The 11,321-nt window shown below is 38.9% G+C and overlaps 1 protein-coding gene across 1 annotated transcript; it reads left to right on the top strand.

Moving 5' to 3' along the window:
• Positions 1–9,651: 9,651 nt before the first annotated feature.
• LOC107058123 (agamous-like MADS-box protein AGL29) lies at positions 9,652–10,146 on the top strand. The gene has a single exon (XM_015303461.1). The coding sequence runs from the start codon at positions 9,652–9,654 to the stop codon at positions 10,144–10,146; it is 495 nt and encodes a 164-aa protein (XP_015158947.1).
• The last annotated feature ends 1,175 nt before the right edge of the window (positions 10,147–11,321 follow it).

Below are 11,321 nucleotides of genomic sequence, written 5' to 3'. Positions count from 1 at the left end.
TGCAGTAAAATATTTACTCACAGTTTATTGTGTTACTATCAAAGCCAGATGAGTATTAATTAATCGCGATTTAGAAATCATAGTATATGCAAAAAAAATGTGTCAAGTATTTGTAACTAGGTTCAGAAAACTCTTATTTGAACTTGTGTACCGGCTAGCTACTTCAGGCCCACATCTGTAAGATCAATAAGTTATGAAGTCTATTTTACTGGTCTATCAGTGCTACAAAAACCCATATATATTCTAACTATCATTGAACCTTGTCATAACAACAACAAATATCCAGTAGTATCGCACAAGTAGAGTCTGAAGAGTGTGGATATACACTAATTTTACTCTTACAATGTATGGGCCAGGGTTGAGAGATTATTTATCTTTAAATTATTCTTAAATATCCAGGAAGTGAGTAGCAAGGTGAAAGTTATGCGAGAAACCAAATCCTCACCAAAAGGTGAAGTTCAAGTAGATGAGTGTAATGACCTGATTCCGTCGTTAGGGAAAACCAATAGGGAAACAATTGGGGTCAGAAAACTTTTGGGTAGTAACTTCGAGATTCCTAGCGTAATCCAGATTTGGACGAAATTTGAGTCATGTGAGGTCTAGGGAAATATGGTAATGAATGATAGATCTAATTATGATTTTGATCACATGAGTGGATAGCTAAGACGTTAAGAAACCTGTACGACTTTACAGAATCAAATTCAGGCAAGTAGAACTCCTGAAACTGATCTTAGCGTGAACGAGTAGTTTTTGAATGTCATGGGTTGAAGGTGTGTAGTGAAATGGGAGTTTGGATCTCTAATTTTGACTCTCTGCCTCCGTGCAAGCCGCCAGGGCAGATTTATCCCGCCACGGCGGGGCCGCTGTAGCGGGATAAGGTCCGCTGTAACGGGCCAGACGCAACTTAAGTTGGGATTAAAACCCAAAAATGTTATTTTTCTGCAAGTTTCGTTCTTGAGAACTAAGAGACAAACCATGGATTTTTCTTAAAGGTTTTCCACCTCTTCTAGCACTAAAGGTATGGATTTTACTCCACTAATCTTATTTCGATCTATAGAACTTAGATTCTTGGGTAATTACTGTTGGGGAAAGGTTTTGATCTGAAGTTAATGGTGGAAAAAGCCCTAAATTGGGTAATGTGATCTTGGGTTTGGCCTAGGGTTAATAATTTCTATTGTAATCCGGGTAATTAGGCCTCGTTTATTGATCCTTGAGTTAATCATATGTTTTTAGACCACGAACAAGCGGAAAGAATCCGAAAAGGGAAGATTCAAGTGCCTTGGGGGGATTCAAGCTTGGTTTTGAGGTAGGTGATGATTTGATTTCATGTTTCTGTGATGTATGTTAGTATTTACTTCATTGTAATGCTTGTATGTATGCGAGTGTGGCACTATTGATCACACCTAATGTAAATGAGTATGAATGAATGATTGTATGTCATGAATCAACACTTGATTGTATGATTATGAGAATGTACATTGTGATTGTGATTGTGGCATGTTGAATGGATCGGGTGTTACGTTCCGATACACTAATTGGGATCGGGTGTCACGTTCCGACACACTAACAGCTAGGGTATTGGTTCCATGAGGACCATTGAATTGTCATAATTACTTGTTCATGAGAAGATGTATTTGTTAGTTGTTCTTGATTGATAACCGGTATATGTATATATATTTTGTACATGTCATGTTTACTATGTTGTGACTGCTTATGTATGTTTGCTTACTGGAATAGTTGTGTGATCCTACCAATACACTGTGATTGTGTACTGATATTGTACTTGCTCTTTCTTTGTTGAGTACAAGGTATCTTTAGGCGGCTACTGATATACCTTATCTAGGAGATCACTGATCGAGACCAAATTCAAGGATGAGCCAATTCTTCCAAGCTACCATAAGTTCTCATTTTTTCAGTCCACTCTTTCGAACTCAGACTATCTAGTAAGAATTACTTGTATGTTTAGTTTGGGTTGTACTCATTTTCTTAGACTTATCGTTAGTAGAGTTTTGGTACATTGACTTTCAAGTTCTAAGCGTTGTTTTCCGCAATTGTTTTAGTTATTGTTATGTCAAACTTTCGGAGTTTATGGGAACTCTATTTTATTTTTGCATTTAAACCTGCTTCCGTATCTTTAAATGTTAAGTTTTGGGGTTAGTTGGTTAGTAGTAATGGTTCTCCCACTGGAAGGTTAGTGTGGGTGTCAATCACGACGGTCTGGGTCGTGACAAAGTTGGTATCAGAGCCCTAGGTTTGTTGATCTCGATGTACCAAAATGAGTCTAGTAGAGTCTTGCGGAACTGTACGGAGACGTCTGTACTTTTCTTCGAGAGGCTATAGGACTTTAGGAAATCTCTCTGTTTTCTCTTGTCTCTTTTCGTACTATAACTTGATTCTAATTGTTATCTGGTGATCCAAATTGTTATCTGATCTTTGCACTCTTCTGTCCGTAGATGGTTAACACTAGATTCAACGGCGTCAGGCCTGTAGCTCCCGTCAATGCGCTAGCTGAGGAATCTGCAGCAAGAGATCGCGGTCGAGGCAGGGTAGAGGAAGAGCAAGGGGCAAAGGTCGAGGAAGAATAGCACCTACTAGGGATGGAGCACCAATTGAGAATGCTCCCAGAGATGAGGTTCCTCCCGCACATCATGAAGAGGTAGAAGAGAATGTGGAGATTGAGGATGAGGGGGATGTTGGACGGGAAGAGGATGCACCGTCTTGGAATACTGGCGTTCCTCCCTTAGACCCAGTGTTAACTCAACAAATCAAGTTTTTTCTGAAATGATTGGTTGGTCCTGGAATCCTCCCAGCAACGCAAGCTAACCAACCACCCCGCTACTGTTACTAGTCCCTGGGGAGATGCTGTATTAGGAACTGACGCCTTTTTCCGTCCTTTGTTGGGTCCGTAATGACTGGTAATGAGCATGAGATGTTGACTAAGTTTTTGAAGTTGAAGCCGTTTGTGTTCCATGGTTCTGAGAGTGACGACGTCGATGAAATCATCTTGGATTGTTATGAGAGGCTGCATAAGTTAGGTATTGTACACCAGCATAGGGTAGAGTTTGTGACTTTCCAGCTGCAGGATGAGGCTAAGCAGTGGTGGAGGGCCTATGTGGAATGTAGATCGTCAGTTTTACCCCACTCACTTGGACCCAGTTTCATGCTCTATTTCTGGAAAAGTTTGTGCCCCGGACCTTGAGAGATCGTAAGAAAGATGAGTTTATGGCTTTTAAGCAAGGTGGTATGTTTGTGGTTGTTTATGAGGCTACGTTCCATGCTTTGTCTAGATATGCTACGAAATTGGTGACTACTGAGAAAAAGAGGATCCATCTATTCGTCAAGGTACTGAACTCTGAGTTATAGATGTTGTCTGTGCACATGACTTCTGCAGGGAAAAATTTTAATCAGGTAACAGATTTTGTGAAAAAGTGGAAGGAGTTAGGCGTGATGGGCAGGCTAAGGCGTTGGCTAAGAAAACTAAGAACATGGGTAACTTTCAAGGTTCCTACTCCAAAGGTTCAGGGAGGCCGACACTTGCAACCCGGCCAATTCAGTCTGCTATGCCCATTTCTATAGGTAATTACTCGGGAACTCCATATCATAATTTGATTCAGGATAGCTAGGGAGCCGCACCTTCGGCGGGCAGCACGCCATCTTTTGATCGCACTTGTTATAATTGTGGAGAACCTGGACATATGAGGAGAGATTGTCCCTACCCACGCATGTTGGACCCCACACAACAACAGACTAGAGCAGTGGTACCCACGGGCAACGGTAATAATGGTAGAGGACGTCCACAAGGTGGGCTTTGGAAGTCAGCGAGGCAGTGGAGGTCGGGGAAATGGTAACGTAGAAAGAGGTACGGCCCAGCCAAGCAAGGAAGTCGCCAGTCAAGATGACAAAGCTCAGTGTTATGCCTAAGGCAAGAGCGAGGCAACGTCTTCTGACGTAGTAATCACAGGTAATATTCTTGTCTTTGACCGAATGGCTAATGTGTTGTTTGATTCGGGTTCTACTTATTCTTATGTGTCAGTGCGATTTGCCTCAAATTTTAATATGTTTTGTGATGTACTCGATGCCCCCATCCATGTTTCTACCCCAGTTTGAGAGTCTGTCATAGTCACCCATGTCTATCGTGCTTGTCCTATTTTGTTTTATGGGTTTTCAGACTTGGGCTGATTTGGTTATTTTGGATATGACTGACTTAAATATCATCTTAGGCATGACTTGGTTGTCCCCCTATTATGTTGTGCTTAATTGTAATACTAAGTCTATGACTCTAGAGATCCCCGGTAGGGAAAAGTTAGAATGGGAAGGGGTGTACAAGCCTAAGCCAGCTAAGATCATATCCTCCATTAGGGCTAGGAAACTGGTGGGGCAGGGTTGTTTGGCTTATTTTGGCTCATATTCAGGATGTTGAGGTTGAGTCTCCCTCTATTGAGTCTATTAATGTGGTGTCAGAATTTAGAGAAGTGTTTCTTACTGATTTGCCTGGCATGCCTCCGGATAGAGATATAGATTTCTGCATTGACTTAGAGCCTGGTACTCGCCCCATTTCTATTCCTCCTTACCGTATGACTACAACAGAATTAAGAAAGCTTAAGGCTTAAATTCAGGAACTTCTTGAAAAAGGATTCATCCATCCTAGTGCTTCCTCATGGGGTGCCCCTGTTTTGTTTGTTAAGAAAAAAAATGGCAGTATGAGAATGTGCATAGACTATCGCCAATTGAATAGGGTCACCATTCGGAACAAGTATCCACGACCTCGGATAGATGATCTTTTTTACCAGTTGCAGGGTACATCCATTTTCTCTAAGATTGATATAAGGTCTGGCTATCATCAGTTAAAGATTAGGACTGAAGATATACCAAAAATGGCATTTAGGACCCGCTATGGGCACTATGACTTTCTAGTTATGTCGTTTGGATTGACAATGCGCCTACAACTTTTATGAGTTTGATGAATGGTGTGTTCAAACCATTTCTGGATTCGTTTGTTATAGTATATATTGATGACATTTTTGTCTATTCAAAAAGTGAGGAAGAGCATGCCGACCATCTTCGTATTATTCTGGGTGTTCTTGGGAAACAAAAGTTGTATGCAAAATTTTCTTAGTGTGAATTTTGGTTGACTTCGGTTGCCTTTTTGGGGCATGTAGTTTCAAGGGAAGGGGTAATGGTAGATCCCCAAAAGATTGAAGCAGTCAGGAATTGGGTTCGGCCTAGTTCAATAACTGAAATTAGGTGTTTTGTGGGGATCGCTAGCTACTATCGTAGGTTTGTGAAGAATTTTTCTTCTATCGCCACAGATTTGACAAGGTTGACCAAAAAGGAGGTACCTTTTGAATGGACTGAAAAATGTGAGAAGAGCTTTCAAAGGCTCAAGACTCTCTTGACCACAACACATATTCTTGCACTACCGGTGGAAGTAAAGATTTCATTATTTATTGTGATGCTTCACATTCAGGTTTGGGTGCGGTGTTGATGCAGGATAGAAATGTTATAGCTTATGCATCGCGGCAGCTGAAAGTACATGACCGAAATTACCCAACACATGATTTGGAGTTGGCAGCGGTAGTGTTTACTCTCAATATCTGGCGGCATTATCTTTATAGTATCAAGTGTGAGGTATTTACTGACTACCGTAGCCTACAACATGTATTCAATCAAAAGGATCCAAATCTGAGACAACGAAGGTGGATGGAGTTACACAAGCATTATGATGTGATCATCCAGTATCATACGGGTAAGGCTAACGTAGTGGCAGACGCATTAAGTCGAAAGGCGATGAGTATGGGTAGTCAAGCTTACTTGGGTGTATCCAAGTGACCTTTGGCTAAGGAAATTCAACATTTGGAGTCTAAGTTCATGCAGTTGGGCATCTCAAAAAAAAGGTGGGGTATTAGCTAGCATTGAGGTTAGGGCCACCTTCATTGAGGAGATCAAGGCCAAACAGTTTGAGGATTATAATTTGAATGAATTTATAAAGAAGACAGTGTCTGGTAAGGTACAAAATATGGTTCTTGATGCGGGGGGTGTGCTTAGTTTTAAAGGAAGAATTTGTGATTGTCAAGTGGATGACTTGATCCAGAAATTGTTGACAGAATCCCATGGTTCGAGGTATTCCATTCATCCGGGTGTGACGAAGATGTATCGAGATTTGAAGCGACTTTATTGGTGGCCTGACATGAAGAAAGATATAGCGGAGTTTGTGGCTAAGTGACAAAACTGCCAGCAAGTAAAATATGAGCACCAAAGGCCTGCAAGTTTGCTTCAGAGAATGCCAATTCCGAAATGGAAGTGGGAAAGCATAGCTATGGAATTTGTGGTTGGTCTCCCCAAGACCTTGGGGAAGTTTGATTCTATTTGGGTAGTGGTTGATAAATTGACTAAGTCTGTCCACTTCATTCCAGTCAGAATAGACTATAATGCGTAGCAATTTGCTAAGGTGTATGTGAAAGAGATAGTAATTAAGTCTGCATGGAGTGCCCCTATCTATCATTTCGGACTGTGGTATGTAGTTCACATCCAAGTTTTGGGGAAAATTGCTTGAGGAGTTGGGTACTCAACTCACCTTTAGCACAGCCTTCCATCCGCAAACGGACAGACAGTCAGAGAGGACTATTCAAGTGTTAGAGGACATGTTAAGGGCATGTGTGATTAACTTTGGAGGACATTGGGATGAATTCCTACCTTTGTGTGAGTTCTCCTATAATAACAGTTACCACTCCAACATTGATATGGCACTATTTGAGGCACTTTATGGCAGGGATGTAGATCACCCATATGATGGTTTGAGGTTGGAGATGTGAAACCTTTGGGGGTTGACTTAGTGAAGGATGCTCAGGATAAAGTAAGAAGCATCCAAGCTAAGCTCCTAGCAGCCCAAAGTAGACAGAAAAAGTATGCAGACCATAAGGTAAGAGACATGGCATTCCATACTGGTGAGAATGTTCTTCTTAAAGTGTCCCCATGAAAGGAGTGATGAGACTCGGCAAGAAGGGCAAGCTTAGTCCTCGATACATTAGACCATTCAAAGTTTTTGACTGTATAGAGCCGGTGGCTTATAGATTGGATCTACTTCCTAACCTATCAGAAGTTCATCCAGTATTTCATGTATCCATGTTGAAGAAGTATCATGGGGATGGGGATTACATCATAAAATGAGACTCAGTTTTGTTAGACAAAGACCTACAGTATGAGGAGGAACCGGTTGCAGTTCTTGATCGTGATGTCTGGAAGCTGAGGACCAAGGATATTAAGTCCGTGAAAGCTCAATGGAAGTATCGTCCAGTTAAGGAAGCCACTTGGGAGACCGAGAAGGACATGCGAGGCAAGTATCCCCAGTTGTTCGACGATTCAGGTACTACTCTACCCTTACTTTAGCCAGTCTTTCCTAGTTGATCACTCGGGGATGATTGATGGGTAAATTGGTATCTATTGTAACGACCTGATTTCGTCGTTAGGGAAAAGCAATGGGGAAATAATTCGGGTCAAAAAACTTTTAGGTAGTAACTTGGAAATTCCTAGCCTAGTTCAGATTTGGACGAAATCTGAGTCATGTGAGGTCTAGGGAAATAAAGTAATGAATAAGAGATCTAATTATGATTTTGATCACATGAGTAGATATCTAAGATGTTAAGGAACCGGTACAACTTTACGGAATCGAATTCAGGCGAGTAGAACTCCTGAAACTGATCTTAGCGCAAACGAGTATTTTTTGAATGTCATGGGTTGAAGGTGAGTGGTGAAATAAGAGTTTGGATCTCCAATTTCGACTCTTTGTCTCCATGCAAGCCTCTAGGGCGGGGCCATTGTAGTGGGATAAGGTCCGATGTAGCCGGCCAAACGTGACTTAAGTCGGGATTAAAGTCCAAAAACGTTATTTTTCTGCAAGTTTTGTTCTTGAGAGCTAAGAGACGACCCAGGGGTTTTTCTTGAAGGTTTTCCACCTCTTCTAGCACTAAAGGTAACAATTTACTCCCCGAATCTGTATTTCGATCTGTAGAACTTAGATTCTTGGGTAATTATTGTTGGGAGAAGGTTTTGATCTGAAGTTAATGGTGGAAAAAACCCTAAATTGGGTATTGGGATCTTGGGTTTGGCATAGGTTTAATGATTTCGAATGTAATCAGGTAATTAGACCTCGTTTATTGATTCTTGCATTAATTGTATGTTTTTAGACCACGAACAAGCAGAAATAATCTGTAAAGGAAAGATTCAAGTTCCTTAGGGGGATTAAAGTTTGGTTTCGAGGTAGGTGATGGTTTAATTTCATGTTTGTGTGATGTATGTTAGTATTTGCTTCATTGTAATATATGTATGTATGTGAATATGGCACTATTGATCACACCTAATGTAAATGAGTATGAATGAATGATTGCATACCATGAATCAACACTTGATTGTATGATTATGAGAATGTACATTGTAATTGTGATTATGGCATGTTGAATGGATCGGGTGTCACATTCCGACACACTAATTGGGATCGGATGTCACGTACCGACATACACATTGGATCGGGTGTCACGTTTCGACACACTAATTGGGATCGGATGCAAGTTCCGGTACACTAACAGTTTGGGTATGGATTCCATGAGAGGACCATTGAATTGTCATAATTACTTGTTAATGAGAATATGGATTTGTAAGTTGTTCTTGATTGATAACCGGTATATGTATATATATTCTGTACATGTCATGTTTACTATGTTGTGACTGCTTATGTATGTTCGCTTATTGGAATAGTCGTGTGATCCTACCAATACACTGTGGTTGTGTACTGATACTGCACTTGCTCTTTATTTGTTGAGTACAGGGCATCTTCAGGCGGCTACTAACAGACCTCATCTAGGAGATCACTGATCGAGACCAAATTCAAGGGTGAGTCAGTTCTTTCAGGCTACCATGAGTTCTCATTTGTTTAGTCCACTCTTTCGGACTCAGACTATCTAGTTAGATTTACTCGTATGTTTAGTTTGGGTTGTACCCATTTTCTTAGACTTGTCGTTAGTAGATTTTTTGGTACATTGACTTTCAGGTTCTAGGCATTGTTTTCCGCAATTGTTTTAGTTATTGTTATGTCAATCTTTAGGAGATTATGGGAACTCCATTTTATTTCTGCATTTAAACCTGCTTCTGTATCTTTAAAGAGATAATTCTACCATTTCTCTAATTGGTCCACCTTTAACATTATATATATATATGCATTGTTTCTTTTTTATTTGTCTTTAAATTCAATTTGGCATTATTACCTTACAACTTCATAATTTTTGTTGAGTTACAAGATAACTTTGTAATAGAATCGCATAATATGAAAATATAGACTCATAAAATGAATGTGATAGTAGACTCATAATATGAATGCATTAAACAAATGTGAAAACATACGTGAAAACACACGTGATAGAAAGATCTGTATAATATGAAAACATTAAGTAAACATGATAATACACGTGATAGCTAGACTCATAACAAGAAAACATTACAACACTCGTGAGAAGTACACTCACATACCTACTATAAATTACACAAGTGTTCCTCTTAAAATTGCTCAGCCTTATTCAACAGAAATATATTACTTTCTTCTTCATATCATTTTCTTTTGCAATGGAAAATGAGACCAAAAAAGGTAAGCAAAAAATTGAAATGAAGATCATTGAGTCTGAGAGAGCACGTACTGTGAGTTTCTCAAAAAGAAAAAAAACTTTGTTTGAGGATGCAAAGAAATTTGCAACTCAAACTGGGGCAGATGTTGGTGTGATGCTCTTTTCTCCAGGTGGAAAACCATGTTCCTATGGTTCCACAAGCATAGAAGAAATAATTGAAAATTTTCTCAAAGTGAAACTAGAGGATCGCCAACGTGATTATGTTGAGGGTCAATCAAATGGTTTTGAGGCATTGGAAGATCTCCATAAAGAATTGCAAACATGTAACGAGAAAGAAAAAAAACGAGTACTAATGCATAAGATTCTGCACCCTGGCTCAGAAATACCTCGTGATAAACATATGGAGGACCAGAAGTTGGCAATGAAGTTGCGGGTAGAGAAGATTAAAAAAGAAACACAAAATTCTATTTTGGTCGAGCATCTGAAGTTTGATTTGAATGTTGCCCCTGAGCCAGAAGGTGAGGAGGAATCTTGATCTCAGAATTCTCATGGAGTTTATAATTGGAGTTCTTAAAATTGAAGCTATGCTTAGAGAAGACTTTGCTAGTTGTCTTATTTTTTTGTTGTTTAATTTATTGTCCAGCCACTTTTGGGCTGGTCAGACGTTTTTCTTTTTTTTTGAACAATTTTAGTAGTTTACATATATAAAATCGGCCCAACCGGGTCAAATTTCAATTAAAAAAGAAAATAAAAAAGAAGTCACTTGTTGTTAGTAATCAATTATCCATCTATATGAGGTTTTAGATTTAAAAATAAAAGGTTATGAATTTCTTATGTTATTAAGTCAGTTTTTTCCCATCCTCAGTCTTTAATGATGTTTTGTGTTGCCTAAATTGATAAATTAATTGAATTTTTTTAATAACTAGTGAACATTGTAAAAGTGATAAATCAAAGAAAATTCTCATACACTCATTAATTTTCTTTTATGTTTTCATCTTCAACAAGATTAGTGCATTTACATTTTACTTCTAGGCTAGCTCTCGGTGAGATAGTGGAATCTCTTTAATATGAATGTATTTTCGTTTGAAAATAGGAAAGTTAGAAGGGATGTATTGGAAGGGACAATAAAAAAACTCGACTTGAACAACGTGTCCCCAGAAAAAGCTTTTTTTTTTAGGATCCGACAACTTATGTAGGAACTTTCCAAATATCAATTGACACTATTGGCATATTCAAGATTCAAGAGAAGTTGGGTCTTATTTTTAACCTAATACACATGTATTGAAATAAAGTATCTAATTTTTTATATCACAAGCACATACACAAAAAAGGTTCCTTTCGTGTATGATACAAAATAAATTTTACTCAAGTACATTAGCCTTAGAGAGTACTTTTCCAAATTCAACTTATTTCTTTTCTGGCTCCAATTTTGTGTAACCTCGATTACTAAACTAGCAATTTAGGTATTAATTATTTGAATGTAAAACTACCCCTTCAAAATAAGTAATTCATGTATGATAATTTTAAAAATTATTACTGACGGTATAACAACCCATTCATTCCATGTGTTACAATCTCCGCATAACTAATATCTCCATTTAAAGGGTAAAAATGAGTAAATAAATCCTCTCTAATCCACCCCTTCTAATATGTCCTATAATAAATTTGAGGTTTTCGTGCATAGAAGTTACTCACTTCTTCTGTCAGACA

The sequence above is a fragment of the Solanum tuberosum genome, unplaced genomic scaffold, assembly GCF_000226075.1.
Source record: "Solanum tuberosum cultivar DM 1-3 516 R44 unplaced genomic scaffold, SolTub_3.0 scf00442, whole genome shotgun sequence".
Lineage (NCBI taxonomy): Eukaryota > Viridiplantae > Streptophyta > Magnoliopsida > Solanales > Solanaceae > Solanum > Solanum tuberosum.
This window is presented reverse-complemented; position numbering and strand designations above follow the sequence as displayed.